The sequence below is a fragment of the Barbatula barbatula genome, assembly GCF_947034865.1.
Source record: "Barbatula barbatula genome assembly, chromosome: 5".
NCBI lineage: Eukaryota > Metazoa > Chordata > Actinopteri > Cypriniformes > Nemacheilidae > Barbatula > Barbatula barbatula.
The window spans coordinates 9,858,708-9,881,516 of record NC_136769.1 but is presented as its reverse complement, the minus strand read 5'-3'; the positions used below and the strand labels follow the sequence as shown (position 1 = coordinate 9,881,516).

The 22,809-nt window shown below is 39.2% G+C and overlaps 1 protein-coding gene across 1 annotated transcript in view; it reads right to left on the bottom strand.

Annotated features, from left to right (window-relative positions):
• Positions 1 to 22,809, bottom strand: part of LOC306894514 (inactive phospholipase C-like protein 2) — a 40,219-nt gene that overhangs the window by 7,332 nt on the left and 10,078 nt on the right. The window contains exons 2-4 of the mRNA XM_079457142.1: positions 8,475 to 10,964; positions 3,807 to 4,010; positions 2,171 to 2,246 (exon numbers count right to left, since the gene is read on the bottom strand). Coding sequence (XP_079313268.1) covers positions 2,171 to 2,246; positions 3,807 to 4,010; positions 8,475 to 10,964 — 2,770 coding nt within the window. The remainder of the gene's footprint in view (positions 1 to 2,170; positions 2,247 to 3,806; positions 4,011 to 8,474; positions 10,965 to 22,809) is intronic.

Genomic DNA, 22,809 nt, shown 5'->3' with positions numbered 1-22,809 from the left:
GGTCTCCCAAACACATACACATTTCTGTCCATCTGCCTCTGTAAACCATAAAACCAGTTTTCCACTTTCTGTTTCCTTTATCTCATTTTCGCACTTCCTCTAAAAAACGCCCAGATGTGACACAGGAGTGTGTCCTAAACTCAATGCTCATTGTGTGCCTCCCCTAGACAGAGCTATGCTGGTTCTCAACACTTCAGACTAGAAGTCTTCATGGGTCCACTTAGATCCGAAAACCCGAGGTCCGGCCCGAGACCCGAGCGGGTTCGGGTCTAAAAGATTCACGGGAGCTTCGGACACGGGTCGGGTATATTATTAGGTTCTTCGGGTCTCGGGAAATATAAAGTAAAAATGTTTTTTGCTGAATTGACCCGATGAAGACCCGAACTATCCTGTACAATAACAGCGCGTCGCTCGTGTGTGTGCGTGTAGTTACCAACTCTCCTCTTGCGAAAAAAACAGATCTGTGCAGGGGATTAATCAGGAAACTGGATTAAGCTGTGTCTTTATGCTGTTTTTCGTAGGCTATTTAGCCTGAGTTTGCGCAATTTGCCAGAGCAAAACAAGAGGATCAACGTTTCCATTGCCATATCAATTTCATTTCCATTAATAACGTTTACATTTAGGTCTAGTCGGGTTTGAAAAAAATATACGATGGGTCGGGTCGGACTCGGGTCTAACGTTATCGGGTCTGTCTCGGGTTCGGGGCTTTAATTTTTTTTTTAAATTGGCATGTCGGGATCGGGTAAAAGTGATTCGGGTCGGGTAAAGATCTTTGGACCCGAGAAGACCTCTACTTCAGACATAAGGTGTCTGGGCACTAAAGTCTGGAGGTGTCAAAATGATCACAACCCCTGCCCTCTTGCCAACTCTCCCAGCTGGGATTCATTCCAAGTCTTCTGATCTCCACAGCCAAAGCCAATATGTACCAATACCAACAGACACTGCTCCCTCAAAGCATGCAGCTCAGTAGTTACTCAACACCTGCATTATTTTCTTCTGTCCCTGTGACTACGGCGGCAAATGAGGACAGCTGTACTTACTCCAAGTTTATCGGCTTACCGTGTCACTTCTGACAGCACGGTTATCAAAATAAATTCATCGGGAACTGCACATCTTCAAGGTCATACGTAATTAAGAGCCCAAGGAGGGGACAGAACAGAAAACTAGCCTAACAAAAAGAGCAATCTGGATGCAAATAAAACCAGATGCATGCATCAATTCCACACAGTTTCTTAATGTGGTTTGGGGTGAACTACTCCTTTAAACTGAAAATATTCTCAGTATGTGAGTATGCGACCATGCATTCATTAATGTGTACATCTATAGCTTCCTGAACAGTGACATCACGAACCCCTTGATGTCCAATTTGAATTTGGGGTCCTGGCCGAGAATTACAGCCATACATTGTTTCTATGCTTACAAAACCATGGGACACAAGAATAATTTCTGTGAGCAAAAATGGTTATTTGTACTTCTCGCTTCTTCCTTTCTGTCTTTCACTCCATCAAATTGATCATAATCACATTTAATTAGCAGATCTAATAATAGCTGAATATTCTCTCTCTCTCTCTCTCTCTCTCTCTCTCAAACAGTATCCCCCTCCCCTCACCCTGTTAATTAAGGTTGAGATCAGCAGCTGTGACACTCAGCTGGACAAGTCCAGATCTGCATGAGCGAAAGACGGAGAGAATCTGAGAGACTGTGAGTGAGACCTGTTTATTTTTAAGTGAAAACCAGTGAGAGCGAGAAGGTCATTAGCAGAGGCAGGATTCAACCTCTCCATCAGCACAAACTAGATGGACGGAGGTGGAAGAACGGAAGATGAGAAAGAAGAGTGGGTGAGGAGACGGCGATAGCTTGCCAACCATGGTTATTTACTGATACTCACTCTATAGCTGAATTCACAGTTAAATGGATGCGGTTCATACAAAAATGAACCTGACAGTGTAAGGTCAAGACAATGTTCATTAAGTAGAAAAAGCATTTACTGGCTCCCTCCCTCGCCTGCCTTCCTTTAATCCATCAATCGTTCTTCCAGAACATACATCAAAATACATCCATGCAGAATGTAGCTCCAATTAACCTATCGAAGCTACCAAAATCATTTGAAACAAGTTTGCAGAGTGTATACTACAGTATACATGTGTACGGTATGTTAGTGAATCTGTACCTGCTCGCTGTGCTTGTGTGAGTTTGGAGTACACGCTATCGGCTGATTCGATCAGCGTGCGACTCGTCTGGATCATCTGTAGGAAACCAACAACAGGAAACAGGAAGTCAGGTCTCAACAGGAAGTAAGACTTCCAGATCAGGCATGCCCTCCCCAGAGAAACTCAATCTCACAAGCATATGCTCGCACTAAGTAATAAGCTGTATCGATTGAAGAGAGATTGAGTTGCATTACATAGGCCAGACAAGAGAACAGTTAATGTACATCCTGCTATAAAGACATGCAGATAGAAGCCGTTGATCATTCTGTTATTGCTAATAGGACAAACACACTTTATATAGTTATATAGGATATTTATACAGTGAATAATACAGTGACTCACCATTCCAAACCGGTATGAAATTTGTTTTTTAATGGCTCTCACTTTGCTTTTATTTAGTAAAGTTTACTTATTTATAAAATGATATGACACATTATAGTGTAGTGGGACTTTAATGCACATCTACAGCCCCGGAATTTAGAGACCACTTCAAAGTTATTCTCAGTTCTGAATTTACTATTTCTAGGTACATTGTTTAGGGACAGTTTAGGGAAATTCTGTCATCATTTGCTCAGCTTCAAGTTGTTACAAAGCTGTATAAATTCTGATGAACACAGAGAAAGATATTTGGAAGAATGCCTGTAACCAAACAGTTCTTGGACCACATGCCAGAATATTAATTTTTGGGGGAATTATCCCTTAAAGTAAAATGTTTTGAACTAGCAACAACATTTTCCAAAATTCCAAATTAAAGTTGTATTTGCATGTATTTAAAACAAGACAAACTGCTCAACATAACCAAAAAAATGCAATGTTTAAACTACACAATGTGTTTTACATGTATTGTAGGATCAGTTCAAAATGCAACAATATGCAAAACATATGATTGAACAAGCCAAAATATTTCTTGAATTACCACATATATACAGAAATGCAGATTGAAGGCAAAACAAGAGTGATCTTCAAATATTCCCTAGCTGTGTTTCAAAGTGGAAATCTTAGATATCTTTTCTGCGCTTGGGAAGCCGACATATCGAGAGACACAAAACACACACACCCATTCTCCCAGTACATAATGCATTCATTATATATGAGGATGTCTTCTTAAATCAAAAATCAATTGAGCGATGAAGAGCAAAAGCCACGGCGAGGTCTGACAGAGCAGCTTTGGAGGGCATGATGCCACTCCAAACACAAGAAAACCATTCACAAAATTCATACATCTGTTGAGTAAAGATTCATTATATGGAAAGAAAAAAAACAAGAAAGAGCTGAGCATGTTCTATAGACAGTTTCATTGGACGCACATATCTGCCCTGAAATGAACTTCCAGTATGTGTTTGGTTAAAATATAACAATTTATTTTATATGTAATTTTAATTCATATTAATATTTCATGAATCATAACAATTTATTTTATATGTTATTTTATCAATATTGTAAATCATTAAATTAAATCAAAACTACTCAAAAACAGTTATTGAATTTTTTCGGTGGTCTACCAGAAAGTTAGTTTGGGCCACATAACATTAATGTTGTTGCCATTAAACCATCTGTAATGAACTGATAGCACTGCAGTACAGAATGTTACCATACCGTGTCATAAGCGGTGAGCACTTTACGCAGCAGCTCTGGAACGGGGCCCTGAGCTTCCATGGTGGGGTAGGCCTCGCTCAGATCTACCATCACGTGCAGTGTTCGCTCGCTGTTCATCAACCAGGACGACACAGTCAAGATACACTGCTTCATGTTAGCTGCCGGAGTCAAGCCGCAAAGCTCCTTGAAAGACACCACTGCATTCTGTGAAAAATATGAACGGAGGAAATTAGCTTAGGTGTGTGACCTTTGTGAAGAGTGTAGGTTGGTTTTGATTTTATGCACATTCAAGATAAATTTGAGGCATAACTGACTTTTTGCCTCTTACTGCAAACATTCATGAAGACTGGAAACAGTGGTATAATAATAGCAGAATCTTTTGCCAATTAAGTGCAAACTATAAGCCTGACATTGAAAAGATTAAGAAGTTACACCGATTTAAATATCCTCAACACGAGGATGTTTAGCAGTCCCATAACATTGTCAAGCTCTCACAAAACTTGGTTTTGGGCCTGATGTTGTGTTTGTGCATTTGCATCACAAACGTATAAAATAAACACTTGAGGAGATTTGATTCATGAGTAAGAGGGTGGAAATTAAATTTACGTGTAGTGCCATTACAAATCTATTTTTCGGTTTGGGGACGTCCCCACTAGACGCTTTCAATATGATTTGCTATTCTCTTGGGACATTTTGAAAGTATCAAAACATGCCCCCCCACACATATAAACACTCCCACTTGTCTTATACGTAAGATGAGCTGCTGACTTGCTTAAATATAAAAGCTGTGAAAGAACCAACCTGGACAATTTCTTCATATAAGAACTCTACCGCTACAGAGACGCAAATAAACCACAGCCACTCTATTTTATCCAATACACTTGTTTTTCTCTCTATTCATCATTCTTTTTCTAGTTTAATGACCTCTTCGCTCTATGATCTAAATACCATAATTGAATTCACACAGAAGCGGAGATGCCAATGCCAGGATAGTGCGGGAATGAGCTGCTTCCTGCACGCGCTTGGATAATGTGTTCCAGACACTTCGTCCTGTGTTTGTGAAAGGGCTGTTTGAGATAGATCAGGAAGAGAAGGGTCATGCTAACTGAGGACTGATAGGACAAATCCCCAAAACAGGAGATTTGATTCCTAGTAAATCATTGAAAATAGAAGATTTCCCTAATGACAGACAACCACAAAGCCCCATACTATTATTGTCCACAGTTATCTATTTAGCTTTCAGTGTTATGTCTCTAAAACGTTTATTAGAAACATTGGTGAGCTATAATGGAGCATTCTCCGAGTAATAAACAGCTCTTCATGGAGAGCACCTGTAAGAAGCAGAAGTGCATTATCATGAAACCCTACAGATGCTTTTACACAGAGTAAGCATTGATATATTACTCTTGTTCAGTCATAAATCTGTCACACTCCAGCCATGAAACACTCACGTTTACCACACGAAATGATGTTATTATGTAGCTCTGTCTACAAGAGGCATGTTATGTTTGTCCAAAGTGCCAAGTTATCTTTTAGTGTGCATGTCTTACTTTCGGAAACATCACATGCTTGTGATAGCATTAAATATTAAGCATTAAACATTTAGCATGTGCACACGACCCACTATTTTAACTGGCTTTGTGAGACTAAAAAGTTCATGATCCGATGTAATCCATGATCTAATTATCTGCTTGTTGTGCGCGTTTGCATGTGTGTTAAAGTTCTTTCTTTAGTGTGACATTGCGGCTGCAGCGGAGTGACAGATGACTCTACGCGACTGCACTTCCTGTGGGATTTCTGTGACACCATGGAGACGATAAAGACCATTCTGTTAGACTACATGAAGGAGGGTGGGGGTGAGAAAGTGACAAACACAGAGTGAAAGAAAGCAGCAGCAATGAAGATGTCGTAAAAACATCAATTTGTGTGATTATTTCTCGTACATAAGTTAAAGTTGGAAATAAACAAAACACGCAAACACACACGCGCACACATTTAATCTCTTCAGCTCTAGTGTATATTTGGCTATTTTTAAATGATTTTATTGGAGCAAATGGATACATTTTACAGAAAACCCTTGAAATTGTAACAATTTGACATTTATTCTGTGTTGTGTTACTCTAAAGTGTTAGCTTTCATTTCATCAATGTTTTGTGAGTTTGTGAGGAAGTGGGTTTTGGGATGATGAATTCAGACCTTATGTTCTTTGCTGTAACATAAATCCAGAATTTGTTGGGACTGGTTAGATGAGGTTCTGAGTTTTTAAATGATACCATATATAGTATTTACATTCATCATTTTATTTTCATGTATACAACTAGCTACATTTTATGCTAGTTTAATTGTATTTCAGATAATAGTTTTAATAAAATCACCTCTCTGCTGTCCTCATCTTCAAATACCACATGAGATAAAAAACATTACACATGCATTCTTAATGCCAGCATTAAAAACGTCTCAATGGATTTCTTTATGAATTTCCTGTTTACAAGCTTTAGTGTAAAAAGAGTGTTTTTCTACCACCTCTGCTGCCCTCCTCCTCAGTGCATAATATTGGCATACATCGGTTTCTTTTTACTCTAATCATGAATAAGTGCAGACGCATGTACATCATAGTATTCTATTCGGCTTGTATAAACTTTTATCCCTTAAACTGTGCAAATAATACGATGGCAAAATTGGCAATTAACAATTATACATAAACTGTCATTTTTGCAGCACTAACACATTTAGCTAAAAACTTAACACCAACATTTTCTGTGATGTACTTATTATATGTAAATCCATAATGAAGTGACTGTTGTTATGGTCACCATCTCGGGTAAAAATAAACTACTGGCTTTTACATTATGGTGGATGAACCCTTTTAAAAGCGTGTTTAGATCTAAACAGATTTCCAATACAAGGTCATTTGATTTGCATTCGAAGAACCGAGGAAATGAACAAAACAAGACCATCGCAGTAAGCAAACATAGATGTGTGAAATATAGCAAAAAAGGAATTCTGGCAAATTAATTTAACACAATTACACACGCAAACACATTTCAGGACAAGAGGAGACATAGGGAGCAGAAGGAAAGCACAAGCAGGCCATATGTCTTCTGTCTCTAATTATCTAATGGGATGTCCTTTGAGGCTTTAGTCTTCTTATATTAGGACCATGTGCTAGAGGACGTTACATCTGCTGAGCAAGAGTCCTTTAAAATCAATATATATTGCAGCTTGCACTCATCTTTCATGTCATGAATTGGATTGATGTATTGTCCTCCTAATCTCATAATTGTATCCTTGTACTAGCATTCAATTACAAAGTGTGGTTCGTTTGAATACTAGAAACTTCTATGCAGATAAGAAAAGACAAAAAAAAATTCCTATAGTCTTCAAATGCCAGAACAATCTGAGAAGGTGGAATTTAGGGAGGACAGCATATATGAGTGTGATGAAGGCAAGGTCACAGGTGCCAATGCTGTTCCTCAACAGTTCAAAGTTCTTCTAATGGCTGGAATACACTACAAGACTTTTAAAATCTAAACAAATTTTTTTTAACTAGACATCCAACACTTGCAGACTTTTTGAAAGTTTCAGATAGAAAACACACTAACTGATCAAATCTGCAGATTGGCACAGACTTTCAGACTGAAAATCTGGGCAAAATCTGAGCAAAAGTCTTGTAGTGTATTTTAGCCTTAAATTGAAAGTTAATCTACCTGGTTTTGCTGTTCTTAAGGCATCTCAACACTGACAAGTAAAGGTGGCGATGATGTCAATTGTAGTAAACTACAACTACTAATACTACTACAAGCGCCATTGTCTTACTATGGTTTTTGGAAGTAAGACTATAGTAACCACACATTTATAATTGTCTCACTATATCAGTAATTTTACCATTACATTGTTAGAAAAACTACAGTACAGTACAGTAATACAATTGAGAATCAATCCACCAACTACACAATTTACTACACTATAATTAAACCATGGTTAATTTTCCTAAGGTTGGATTTGGTCATGTTTGTCTTGACAACCAGCTCATTAAAACCAAAAACTGCAAAAGAACAATAGTCTTCATTCTCACAGGTTCTTTTATCTATAAAAGTGCTTTACCTTTAGTAAAATATCCCAATAAGGACCTTAAAGTGCTACATTTGTGCAATTGACAATCATACAAAAACAATCTTACTGTGTTTTCAGGACATTACTAAGGTAATGTTAACGTTGTTAATGTTAAGTCTGTATATAGTGTTGCTATTATCTTCATTACATCCCATTTACCTGTCTTGAACTGCATGCAGGGCCACGGCAGATTACAAGATTACAAGACCTTCACATGACATTGCAAGCAAACTTCACATTTCATCCAAAAAACACACCTTGCTTCAACACAAAAAACATGCTCCTGTACAACTGTAGGTTTGATCCGAATGCAAATACAGCATCTACAGTTTGCACACTAACTAATATAAAAACATAAAATAATGTGTTCATATTTAGTTTTTTACATCTGGACAGCTATAGCACGTGAAGCATTTTGCCACATACACTCAATATTGTCTGTCCTAACATGCACAACAATATAATTCAATCAGCATATAAGCAGCACATAGTCTTAAGTGCTCAAAATTTTATTTTTCACATCAAAGGCACTGACCCTTGTGAAGAAGTCCATACCTGTACGTTTTCCCGTAGGTCTGTTGCTTCCCGCAGAGGTTGCGTTGATGCCCTAAAGAGCTCATCCACCACTTTGATCCCTGTGGTCTTAGTAGAGGTGTATTCTCTTGCCTTGCGGCCCTTTCTCACAGAGAGACCCCTCTTATGAGCCTTGCCCCCACCTCGTCTGTTTGTAATGGCGACGTGAACAAACAGTGTAGTATTGGGCAGAAACTCCCCCGTAAGTGACTGCAGTGGAACATGTCTGTAACCAGGAAGCAGACACTCAAAAGGAATGGTGTACTGGCCAATAAATTCATCGCCGATGTAGTCATCATCAAGGACGACGAAACGCAAAGCAGCCAATTCCGGAAGGTTGATCTGAAACTCAAAGCTTTCATCAAAGATGGGATTGTCACCATTTTGTGAGACGGTTTTAGTGCGTTGCTCTGCGCAGTCTGCAGGAATCCCATGGATCTCCACGTATATGTACGGCTCTACCACGTCACCTTTAGCAGCAGAACCGCGCGGCTTTGGTAGGTTTTGACCGCTGATAACCTTGATGTGGAGGAGCTGGGCTGAGACTCCAGGAAGCGAGTCACGGGCATTGGCACTGAAATATGACACTTCCTCGCGCATTATGGCCGGACGTAGGACGTAACCGCAATTGCCGTTTTGCCTAAACCAGCCAAGGTTCAAATCCATCATCAGCCCCGGAGTCTGATAATTCATGGCCACAATTTGGCAACCGCACTTCCAAAAATCTTGAGGATTCATGTTGCTGGCATCGATGCGCATAGGCGTGGGGTACACCCGTGACAGAAATCGTTTATTATAAGCTACAAAGTCTTCAGGAAACTCATTTGCAAAGCGGTTGGCATCAACCTCGTTGAAAGAGCAGATCTCCCAATGCTTCTGTTCCCGTTTAGACGTCTGGAAATCGCGGAACTGTACAGACTTGCAAAGGCTCACCAGATCCGACAGTTCCTTACAGAGCCGTAACCGTTTGCAGCCAATGCCGTTGAGCTGGTCTTTATCGTCTACACCCAGCATTCTCCTCGACATCTCAAACCCTTCTTCTTCATCTGTTACATCGCCCTCAGAGTCTTGCGAGTCTGGAGGCAGACGCTTCCCTTTGATAAGTATTTTTCCTTTGAGTTTCTCAGGGGAGGGCAAGTAGAGGTCTTCTACATTGGGAGGCTCTGTGTGCAGTTTGTCCCCAATGATCTTCTTCATGTGTTGAGCCATGACCCTCTGCTGGGGGACGCTGCAGTGTGTCACAAGACAGAGGATCAGCGGAAACTCTGAGCTCTCGAAGGCATACTGGTTAATGACATCCAGAACTTTACAGAATGCCAGCTGGGAGGCAACCGAACTACCGACGTAGACCACAGGCTCACAGTCAGGCCCGTCCCAGACCACCAGCTCCAGGCTTCGACAGCCCATGCGTAGCGCGCGGACATAACTGCTGAGGTCTGACGAGCCCCAATAGTGGTCCTCCAAAAGTGAGGCATTATGGGAAGAGTTGATATAGTAGTGAGAAAGGGGTTGTGTCATGTCCTGACAAACATGCTTGTGCTGCGGGTCAAAAATGTGGCACTCAGATGATAGGAGGTAGTGTGTGAAGCCATCTATGGACAAGTAGCCGTTGTTACGTCCTTCAGCGGAGGGTTCGTACCTACGCACAATCTCCCGACACATTTCCTCTGTGACTCCCTCCACTCCCTGCTCCACCTCCACAAATAGCATCAAGTCCTTAGAGTCCAGGTACTCTTTGTTGCTGGAAAACTGTACCAACAAGAAAAATATCTCAGAGCGTGTGCACAGTTCACAGTAGGCCTCTACAAACGTGTCTAAATCTATTCCTTCACCATAGCAGTCCTTGGCCTTCTGTAGCTCTTTGAACTTAAGCTCAATGCGAGACTCCCGCATGCCAGGATTGAGACCCTTGATGATTTGCGTGGCTCTGAAGAGATCAATGTGTCCTTGCCTTTCTGGATCAGCCAACTCAAACACTGAACCGATCCAGGACGTTCTCAAACTGGGTTGACTGGGCTCAACTACACCCACCATGTGTCGCCCATACGAGACCAGGTACCGCAGTCCCATCACCCAGGTGCAAACCACGTCTGCTGTGCTTGCGACCAGATCCAGGGATTCATAGTTGTCTCCGTATATTATTGAGAACGCACACTCATCGGGGAACTGATCGGAGAGTCCGTTGCTGCGTAGGACAGGTGTTTTCTTTCCCAGTCTAACCTCTTTGATGGTCTTGATCTCGAGCTTGGCCTTCTCAGAGTCTTTCTTCGACGGTTCCCAGCGAAGCCAGCGCATATCCGGGTCCAACAGGAAGTAACGATTGTACATGCGAGAATTGGAGCGAACTTTCTTCATCTCGCAGCCTTCCATCATGAAAGCCATGCAGGCAGCTGTGCTGTTCATTTTACGGTCGTTTGGCATAGAGCTAAAGGAGACTGTCTTCTTTCTTGCCTGCCTCTGCTTAGAGCCATCCTGCAGAAACAAGCACAAATTATGATGAATATACAAAGGTACATAAAAAACTAATATTACAGTATAGTTACTTATAAAAAACGATTTAGAGTAAGAGTTGTAGGATTCACATTTTTATTAGCTACTTAATATTTAAATATACACATTAAATCATTCCTTTTGTTTCAAGAAAGATAAATGTAGACATTATCAATCCCTAAGGGTGTAGTCAAATTTAAACTTCACAATCACAAACAATCATTACATACACATTAGTGCAAATAGCGTGGTGTGATGCAGTAAGTTTGTAAAGCATGAACCAAAGTGAATTTTAACAGCTACAGTGTGGAATAAATGTAAGAAAATATGCATTACTAAAATGCTAAATACCTTAGCTGTATGAAAACTAATTGCCTATATATTACCACAGGTCGGTGTAATCCATCACACAGCAAATCAATATAAATGGACAGGAGAGAGTAGCCAATGGCAGATTAGCCACTTAAATCAAGCTTTTAACATAAACCCTCTGTTAAAGACAATTCAGAGACCTTTTTAAGAATAAAATTGAAGAGAAAAGACAGCAGTTATTTAAAAAGAAAATTAAGTTGAAAGGCTGTTATACATTTATGCATTATACAGATGCTTGTGTGACATTAGTCTATAAGGTTACCCACATGAATTTAAAAACGTGTGCCTTTAAGGCAATAAAGGTACTTTGGTACTCCACAATACTAAAGTTGAACCACAGGAACTGTACTCTATGGATTTGTTCCTTGTTACCACACTTATACCAGTGAAAGCAGCATGCAGACACAAGATCAGAGATGTGAAGATGTTCGCTGCCAGAGAAAACATCAAAACAGATCTGATTACTTGATTTAAATATGAACTCCTGCTCTGGAGCTTCTCCAAGTAAAGCAGACATTTGCACATGTAAAACACCAGAGGGAGTCAATCCAAATCAAAACTATATCAAGCACACATGTATCCACATCCAATGACGAGAGATCTATTATGACAGCTGGGTTCAACTACCTACTGTACACTCACACAAAATACAGCAAATCTTGAGTGTACACACACTGCTGACTGAAAATATAGAAACTCTAAAATGAGATCTGCATCTGACAAGTAATAGAAAAGCGAAAATCAAGTTCCTGGCTGTGAAAATAAAGAAAAGGCTACTCGCCATTCCTAAAGGTTTTTTAGTAACATAAAAAATTCCGTTGGCTAAGCGACCTCCAAATATCAAACTTACGGTCGTCTCTGAATATTAACCCTGGATCGTAGAAAATATTTTATGACACATTGAAAATTATAATAAGAATTATCAACGATGTGCAGTGCACACATGACCTCAAACCAAATACACACTGAATGGACAATATGTTTTTTAGGCGACATCCTCTAAAAGGTACTTTTCATTTCCTGTACTTATTTTGACGTTTGGATTATTGGATGGGCATTGCTAAACAGGAAGCCGTGTGAACATTATTGGAAGCGGATACTTGAGGGTCGTCCTTGTATAAGCTGTGTGTTTCACAACACAGCTGTATTTGCACAGACCCTGGCTGTCGACATTCAGACTGCTCCTGAACGACAGCGTCATGGTGTTAAAGAGTGTCACCGTGTGAGGAGGAATGATGGAGAGAGAGTGAGGTCTTGGGTGAGAGTGCATAAATTGACAGAGAATAATTACTGAGTGACCTTTGTCATTCACGAGGATAACAGAACACATCTCCGCACAAACCAACACACACGACACATGAGTAGGAGCATGACTGACTTCACTTACAGTTAGTCATGGTGTCAGCCTGTGTGCTACAATATCAAGCTGATCTGTGACCATCACAAAAAACCTCCAGGAACAAATTAGCTTTACTGTATAGTCCTACCATTACTATATGTCAATAACTGTTAACTGTCACTAACATCTGCCCTTTAAAAAACATGGTAATGATAAATATATATATACACGTATATAAGTTTATATATTGTTTAACCTTCGGACAGTCGAAAAAGCAATTCACTGCATGTCGTACTATGTATGGTTGTGGATGTGACGAATAAACTTTGAACTTTGAAATAAAGAAATTGCATAGAATGTGTGTGTGAGTGCATTTTCCATTTCATTATTTAGAATCAAAAGTTCAAATAGGTTCATTTAGCATGTCTTCCCATCTCCAAGGCAAATATAAGCCCAAGTTACTGATGTATGCATTTTGTAATGACATTGATAATGTTGCAGTCACACATACACAAAAGCAAAGTGAGAAGAAACACAACTGACCCTCGCACAGAAGCTGCTTCGATTGAAAAACTTTAGAAAAGATTAAACATACAGGCAGATGCCCATGCATGTGACCTCACATAACACTGAATGTAAAGTGTACAAAGACTGAAGTGATGTGTGCATGCTGAAAGGAGCAAGAGGGCTCTTTCTGGTGTTATCCAATATGCACTCACTTCATTCTTGGCTCTTGTTTTGGGAAATATTTTGTTCCAGCTTGGGCACGTCCTTATTCTCCACAGAGACCAATTAGAGCATCGCCTGAGATACCTCACAGGTCTTATGAGCTCAATGACATGTAGTGTGTCTGTGTGCATTAATGTATGTGCATAACGCTTATCAATATGTGCAAAATCTCTCAGTGTCTGTGTAAATGTTCAAGGTCTGGTGTGACTCTTTTCTACACTGCAATGGGTATTATTTATCCATTACATGATAAACACGCTAGCAGTTTTTCTCCCTCTCTCTCTCTCTCTCTCTCTCTCTCTCAGTATGTTTAAACAGTTTTTCCTTTTGTTTGTTGAAAATCTTTGTGCTGCTGCTGCTGCTTTTAGTATCCTCCATTAGAAGCAGATGCTGTTCCTTTGTTGTAACTTAAACGTTTTGCCAAGCCAACTGATAACTTACAGGACACATATGTGAACTGCTTTCCACAACATTTTGAGCAATCTATCTTCTTGTTACCAATTTTGATGTTTCGCCTAACTGTGCATACTGGAATAGAAACCTTATAATATTTTATAAAAAGTTGCACCTGTTAATCTTTTCAAAACCTTTGTACACTGGCCCATATACACACATGCACATCACACAAAAATGTAACATAAATGTGCCAAATTTCTATGTTGCAACAGTAAAAAAGGGGGAAACTAGAGAAGCACATTACTCGAGTTAAAAGTTTAAGGTTTATTTGAAATAATATGTAAAAGATATGTCCAGGCAGGGTAGTCACATTTCCATTCATTTAGCTTATGCTTTTATTCAAAGCCACCTACAAATGAGAGATCATTTAACATTCTGTCCATATTTAGTCTAATTAGGATCTTGTATCATCGTGAAGGAGTTTATGTGAAGATAATGACTACCTCTGAGTGTACATTATCCCACTTATTACACAACTAAATAGATATAAATAGATGGGCATGAAATACTGATTTGTGTCTCAGTTCTGGAATTGACCAGAATCACATGAGAATTTGGCAGCGCTGTAAATGTAGGATGTATTAAGAAATATCTATCCAAGTGTGTATTTGTGTTCTAGTACTATTATTTATGCTAAACTCAATCAACTACAATTATAGACCGAGAAAACGAAACAGGATCCCAGACTGCGGACCAACTGTCTGAAAGCAAGAGAGGTAGCGTGACAAAGAGACGAAAAGGAAGGGATGGAGAGAGCTTGTGTTCAGCAGCCTACTTTTTAGAACAGACCATGTGATTTTTTAGCTAATGTCTTTATGTTTATTTCTAGTTTTAGAAATGTCACAATCTGTAGTTCAGTAGTGACCTTAAATAATTCAGATCATATGTTACAGTATATGCAGCGTTTATATAACAGCGCTGCTGTTTTTCAATATATTCTTCAGTTTCGACCACCGCCTGAACATGGCGTTCGCATACTGTAGCAATCTTTGAATGTTGCTGAGTTCTTGTATCCAGGTGAGTGAAAATCAAGAGCCAGAGCCTGAAATGAGACAGAAACTCAATCTATACACAAGACTGATCTCATGCACCACGGCCCATTTTTCATCTGATTCTCTGCTTAAAGTTGCAGATCCATTCTGGTTAGAGGAAAACAGCTGTACGGGTCAGACACTATTTAATTCCTCATATATCATCTGACTGCAGCTGACAAGCAAAAGACAAACCAATTTGCCTGCCGGCAGACAAACTTCTAATACACTGCTACACGTATGTGTGTGTGTGCGTATTGGCTAAGAGACGAATAAGAGCTTTGTCAATCTATTTCCCACCTCTATGCATTGTTCTCAGTATCTCAGATTTGTATTATTAATAACTATTAGTGTTTTAATTAGGTTGTCTTAGTTTGAGATTTAACCTTGTCTTTTAATATCTGTATGCTGTTTGAGTAAACTACGCTTCTAAATCGCTGTTGAAACACACACACAAACACACAACCTGAGTGTGGGGGAGCCGGTGGGTGGGATAATTGACAGCTGTGGCTTGCAGGCACCTGAGTGGGAGTACTGAGGTGGGTTGGATGGATTTTGCGGTGAGAACTACTTTGTTTTCAAGAGCAGAATTAAAGCATCTGTGCTTTATTTAGTACAAGACTCTTGATTTGTTTGTAGTACGTGAGGGTTCCTCTGGCGCGTGACGTAGACCTCCCCTGCAATGGCATAACCCACACGCTTCTATTAATACACCAGTAAGGGTGCGCTGCCAACAGGCTGGTCATTAGATAAGCAGCCGAGACTCCTGATGCTCCAGCAGACCAGAACTTCCGACCTCAAAGCAAAATACTTCTTTGTCTTTTTGCCTATGCTGCCAAAATCCCTCAAAGCTATGCTTCATATTGTTTCTCGCCACCCAGAGAACAATAAATGGCAATAAACTGACTTTTATATTACTATATAGACTGTGTAAACTGGCATTTGCGTTGAACACTGAATTCACCAACAACTGAAATACTGGTCTAAATGGAGCACTTCATGGGTTTAAAGCGATACTGTGCCATAGAGTTTTATGTGTGTCATGTCTTTATACAGCACAGGATCCGCCTTCAGTAAAGGTGACCTTCCTATTACCCAGAATGAACAGTGGCTGTGTATCAAGGCCAACTACCCTGTCGAAGTAGGGCGCTGGGCAGCCCTTTCACACATTTGCACTTCCTTCAGGAGAAAACCGAGAGGAGACCCGGTTAGTACTTTTGCAGGCGCAGAAACAGACCCTCACCTTGTTTCCCATGGGGTCGACACTAGAGAACAAACAGCGCAAAGTCTATCTGACCTGAAATCCGTTTTGCAGGTTCCATTACAGCGGTGTATGAGAGCGGAGATCCCAGGTTCAGATGAATGAGTCATGGATAGCCCTAGTTGGGATACAGAGAACACAATCCACCATTCATTTATATACAGGGGGGTCCAAAAGTCTGAGACCACACTGAAATTCTAGTTTTTTCGGTGTGTTCCACAGAAGAAAGAGTCACACACAGGTTTTGGATGACAAATGGGTGAATAAATGAGAATTACATTTTTACCAACCCCTTTAGAGAACAAATGATGCATAAGAATGACTAAAACTCATCATATTTGAAATTATATTTGAATTACATTATTAAATAAGCATTTTCATTATGGTTTTACATGTACAGGTTTGGACCCATGAGTTTATGTGTGTGTATGGGTACACACAGCTCCTATGTATCCCTATGCACGGAATACATAGAATGGATTTTCCAGCCTCTCATTTAGACAGCATGCTAACAGCTGTGTTTGTAAAAAAAATCACAATTGAAATAAAAAACCCTTTGTTTAACAGAGTCAAAAGCAGCAATTTCCCTTCCACTTAGTACAACAACAAAATTACGCGCGCACGCATGTACACGCACGCACACACAATATGAATCACATGGCACAGAGAGCAGAGCAAAGCTCTCTTGGAACACTATTTCACAACCCTACTCGAAGTCTCCCCAAAGCCAAAGAAACCCTGTGTGAGTTGCATCAGTTAGCAGGTTTCTCATTGTCAAAAGAAAATTCCACCCTGTGAAAAAAACACACACAAAAACACACAGAAATAGAGAGGGACCACAAAGAGAAAGAAACGCTGGTATAAAGCTAAGAGCCAGAGACGAACTCGAACAAAGGACTCTCTCCCATTCACACAGGCTCACACAGTGAAGCACAGCATTAGTTAGAGCTCTCTAGGGAAAATGAGGACCTGCTCGTGTGCTTGAGAAGATAAATGGCAGTACGTGACTGATAAACAGCATAAGTGGATGGGTTTAGAATGTTTATGATGAGGTGTGTGTCGAGTGGAGAGCTGCGTTCAGAGAGGCTGTTCAAAATTAGCAAATGCAAACTTGTGCACCCCTGTGCCGCCACCATCACTCTTCTCAATTGAATGAAGAGTGAGGATGAGTACAAAACATGTTCTGAAACGTTCCACTATTCAACCGACCTTCACGTCGGGTCCTGATCACACTGAAGTGGCTTATTTCTGCGATAACAACCAGCTGCCTTTACATTATACCGCTTATTACACGGCTACTTGCCACGTGAGAAAAACAATGGACATTAAATGTGAATTTAAAATATTTGATTAGAATGCAGACCTTCCGCGAGGAAAAGCCGTTTACTTTCGGTTTTAAGGTAAGAAACGATGTTCAGATGTCACGAACAGGCAATTTGTTTGAATCATTTGTAAATAAAAGGTCATACATGTTATTAAAAGATATATTTACATTTAATTTGTCAAAAAAACCTGTCCAAAGGATTTACTGCACCTGGGTTACCGTGTGTTATTAGTTTTGAGAGGTTGTTATCTGGGAATAACCAACCTACAAATGTTGTGACTGGCCAATCAAAATCAAACATTCCAACGAGCCGTGAAATAATGCAATATTAATGTGTATACTAAAATAAAATTGTATGCTACAACACACACACTGCTATGAGTTATAAAAATGTTTTAGCCCTAAAGATAGGCTTGAAATTGTCGAAATAATGCAAATGTAAACATTGCAATGAATGGTTTGCTGAATGATTTTCCAAAAGTTAAAGTGAAGTCAAAGTTTTAGTTCGTTAAACAGCGAAGTGACTGAAATGTGAATGTTACTTGGGATATGTTGAAGCGAAGATGTTAAGAAGTCAAGCCTTCTTTTCTCCCAATTATCTATTTTTTATTCTCATCTCTTTTAAAACATGTATATGACTCTTTCTTCTGTGGAAAACAAAAGAAGATTTGAAAAATGTCTCCATACAATGGAAGTCAATGGGACCCAAATTGTTTGGCTACATTCTTGAAATATCTTCTTTTGTGTCCTGGAGAAGAAAGAAACTCATAATTTGAGAAAACATGAGGGTGGAAAAATAGAAATAGATTTTAAAATCAAATAGATTTGACAAATTTAAAGCATTATCGTTATTAGACATTATTTAGCAAGTTATATGAATAGAGACCATGAACACATTATGTTCTTTTATTGGATATTCCCTGTAGCTCAAAAGTAACAAGTTTGTGCCAAAACAAACTTTAATACCAATCCTCGAGTTTTTTTTTTGCTCAGAGTACACAGACTGTATTTATATTACCGTCAGAGTTTATCCAGGGGAAGCATAGAAGAAAGAGACAGAAAGAGACAAAGTGAGTGCGGGAGATGGTTGTGGGTGATTGTGTGGAGGCGTTGTATTCTAAAGCTTTGAGTTGCTGCCAGGCTTGCACTGAAAACAAATGCACTCTTCTCTTTCTCCACACGGATCGACCTCTTCTCTCTACACCACAGACAAAACTGCCTACAGCTGCGAGCTCTCACCCTCTCCCACACACACGCATCAGAGTAATGCTGTAGAAATCATAACACTTGCTCTATTTGTTTATATATTTGCCAGAGGTCTTATTCTGTCAGGACTCTGGGGGGCTGTGGGTATTTTTAAATAGACAGGTTTGGTCCGATAACTGCACAAAAACCCTCCCATTCGTGTCTTTGTTTTAATTACACCACTGGAAACTTCCTCTAGTATAAAATACACAAACACTACTATATTTTTATTCATAACTGGAATAAATGTATGACTATTAAATTGCATTATCGCCAATTACCAAGTGGGCTGTGTGTTAACATGCACTGGCCCTAATTCACAAAATGAGTGAATGGGTGCCGAATAACAACATTCTTCAAAATATCTTCTTTTGTGTCAAATGTCAAGTCACTTTAACCTTTCTTTAGGAATCCCACTGTCCTCTATCAGAACTGTATCTATATCTTTCTGTCATGTTTTCCACACATGGTCATCTGTGAATTTGCAGCTGGATGCAGGAAGACTCGATGTCACCTGTAATGTTTTAAAACCGGGTTTGGCAGAGGTTTATTTGAGTAGAACAGTAGCATTGATAAATGGCAGGAAGATGCTCCGCACTAATGTCCTCCAAACGTTTAAGTGACATTCAAGTGAGGGAGTAGTGAAAGAAGAGATAAAGAAAACGAATCAGAGAATGGATGATAAATCAATGCTGGAGGAACGGCGAAGCCGCCTAAGTTCCTCTTGCGGTCCGTATATATTGCCATTTCTTTCACCTATATCACAAACCAACAACAGTGTGGCGTTAATCTAATCTGCACCCAATTACAACTCTGAAAACAATTACAAAAGATGACCAAATGCAACTGTCCATCTCTGCACTGACATTTCACGCATCTCTTTCTGGTTTCGCCAGTAAGCAGTCGTAATCAACAATCTGTTCATCTTTGTTGGGAACCATCTGCCATTACATCCAAATGACTAAAACGAGTGCAACATTAGGCTTTCGCTATGAAAGTTTCTATGAGTGACGACATGCACATACAGTAAACATGCACAGAAATCCGGACTAGGATAAAATGAAGGGAATGTTTCATAATGGACTTGGCATTTCTCCTAAAAGCAAACATCTTTCATTCACACACTATATACTATAACTACAAATTCTAATCCGCCTGCCAACAGATCGTACTATGGACGCAACCATATTTAATTGTTTACAGATTAAAGCAAGGCTGTGATAAATGGCTAAAGTCCAAAGTCTATTTCCTCCACACATCAAAATTCCACCAATTTCCAAGATTTATTCACGAATGCATCTGAATTGACGTATTTCTAACATTGCCGCTAACAAAGTACCAACTTTACAATCCACTGAACTGTTCTGCATTGTATGTCTGACCCTCACATTAAAAGACATAAATGACTGAAAGGACAGAACACTTCTATTAGCTGCAAAAAACCTGTTCCTGTTGGTAAAAATAGTGGTTGGACATATTGCTACAAGAACACATTTGAAACTAAATCAATTTATTGGTTAACAACGACAAATTGTATCCTTAAACTCTAAATGAGGACATATGCGGCCATTTAACGCTTTTACACCACAGGTGAACACTAACTAGATAACAGGCTTCTAACAGAAAACATTTTTGCATCTTTACAATAAAACAATAAAAACATTATTTGTTTTTGTATGGATCAGTTGTCCCAATGAACATTTCCACTAAGGTCCTCAAAAGGAGGCTGTGTGAGATTAAGTAAATCAAAGTAAAAGCACACGTACACACTTAATGACCACATCGGCACACTAAATGACCCGAGGGGTCAGACGTTATAGTCTCTCTGCTTATTGTGCATGCTGGTATTGACACTCAGTTGGGTTATTAAACGTTGGACACTGGCAACTAGCCAAACGAATGCTGAAATCATAGCAAAAACAAATCAAGCACCAGATTATACCATAACACCAGTGTCAAGTATTGTTAATATCATCATAGTTGTGTTTTGTTTACTGACAGAATCTTGACGATGGTCTGCACACAGCAGCTACACATTCATCATTACAACCAGTATTGTACTTTATTTATTATTTATTATTTACTTATATAACATTTCATTTGTAAAAAACATCTTTAACAACCAATAATCCAGTATTACAATTTGATACAAGATGAAGCAAACAGCATGGGATCGATTTTTTATTTCATTTTGACTTTAATCGACAAGGTTCTTGAAGATGTTCACAATTCAGACACTGATCAGGTACAAAAGGACACTGACTTTATTCTATTTAGAGCAGAGGCTTCATTGTCCTGCTTTAAATGACCCCGCAGACAAAAAGAGGCCACAGAGAGAAGGGACACAGGAAATCCTCATCAGCTCCCAATCTCATTAAAGTGTTAAGCACTAATCAGGAATGCCAGGCAAGAATGCTTTAGAAAGGGACGAGTGATGGATGGAAGACAACAGACCCTGCCCTTCTCTCTCTCTCTCTCTCTCTCTCTCTCACACTCACACTCAGTTTTAGCAAGCTGCCTACTAGGACTGCATTTCTGAATTTTGTATGCCTATGATGTAATGCCTCACTAACCAAAATGCAAAATAAAAAACACAGGAATTAAAGTGATAACTTGAACGGACTGTTGATTTGGAAAACAAATCTGCCAAATGAATACATGTAAATGAATAAAACCTAGAACGGTCACAGCATCTCTACCCAACATCTACATGAGCAGATTATTTAAATTTGCTTTCAAAATTAGCTGAGTTAAGTTATTTCTTAAAAGCATAAATGCTGATCAACTAAATTAATTTGGTATGGAGTCGATTCTTTTATATTTTAGACATTATCCGTGCATTTCTTTTGTTGGCATCAAAGATGGACTGCAAAGCAAACTGATGTCAGTCTTTCAAGATTGTGTAGCCGTCTTTCTATTATTCAAGCAACAGCGTGCAGAGGAAGTACTGGAAAGGCCGGTTGCTAGGCAATATGATGATGCCTTTGAAAACGTGGTTGACATGGCAAGGTCAAGGCCTGCTCCCTCACTTCCCCCTTGTTCTTCTCAGCTTTACAAGTACAAAGGCAAAGTGCAACAGAACCAGAGTTCACCAACGTGCACACACTTGATCACTTCCGACTTTGCGCATCTAGATTTATATAGACCAAGTCAGATATTGAAGAAAGATGTATGTTTTCCCTCTTCAAAAGTGGCAAAGAAAACAATGAAATTCATGTGAGCAAACAGGAGAAATCTCTTGACTTCACAAAAGTGAAGGGTTTAAACAGAGACCGTCTTATCGTTCCTCTTAACAATGGCTGATGGGAAGGTGGTTTAGTGAACCTCTTTTCTGAAAACAATCAAAGCAGAAGTGACACACTTCAGCTAAAAGTTTTCATTTCCCTGTGAATTGTATAGGACATCCTCAAATTCCCTAAAAGTGAAAAAAATTATACTGTGTGTGTGATCATGCGCATTCGTGTATGAATGCATTTATATGTGCATGTGTGAGTTTATTAAATAACTGTACACGGTTTCAACAGACGCACTTTCGGTCTGTGTTTGTTGATCGGTCTGGCTATTTTTATTAATTTAATTTATAACATAATTTACCTGAATATTAAAGTATAATGATATCTTATTGTATAATAATTGTATTAAATAAACAATTTGTTGAATAGGTTGTGTAACTTTAGGTTGTCGCATTCAAGTTTAGACAAGTAACAAAATATTTAAGTAAGCCAAGTACTACTGGCTAGATATGGATAAAAGCGTCTGCTAAAAAAATGACTAAATGTAAATATACTTTTAACTTTTTATTGTTATTTCTTTAGCTTGTTATCAGAAATGATCTACAGGGAGTTTATTCTATGCGGATGTTTACCAGAAGTTAAGTTTGGGTCACAAAACTATCTATACTGTGTTGTACTCGCACTGCAAAACAGTTTACTTAATAACTTAATAACCCTCGTCTGATTTTCTGTGTCTTCTGTTCATCTTTCATATCAAATACACTCTCCACATTATTGGCTCCTATTAGAGCCACAGGAACTTTGTTAAAACTGAATAATTCAGCAGGCTGGTGTTGA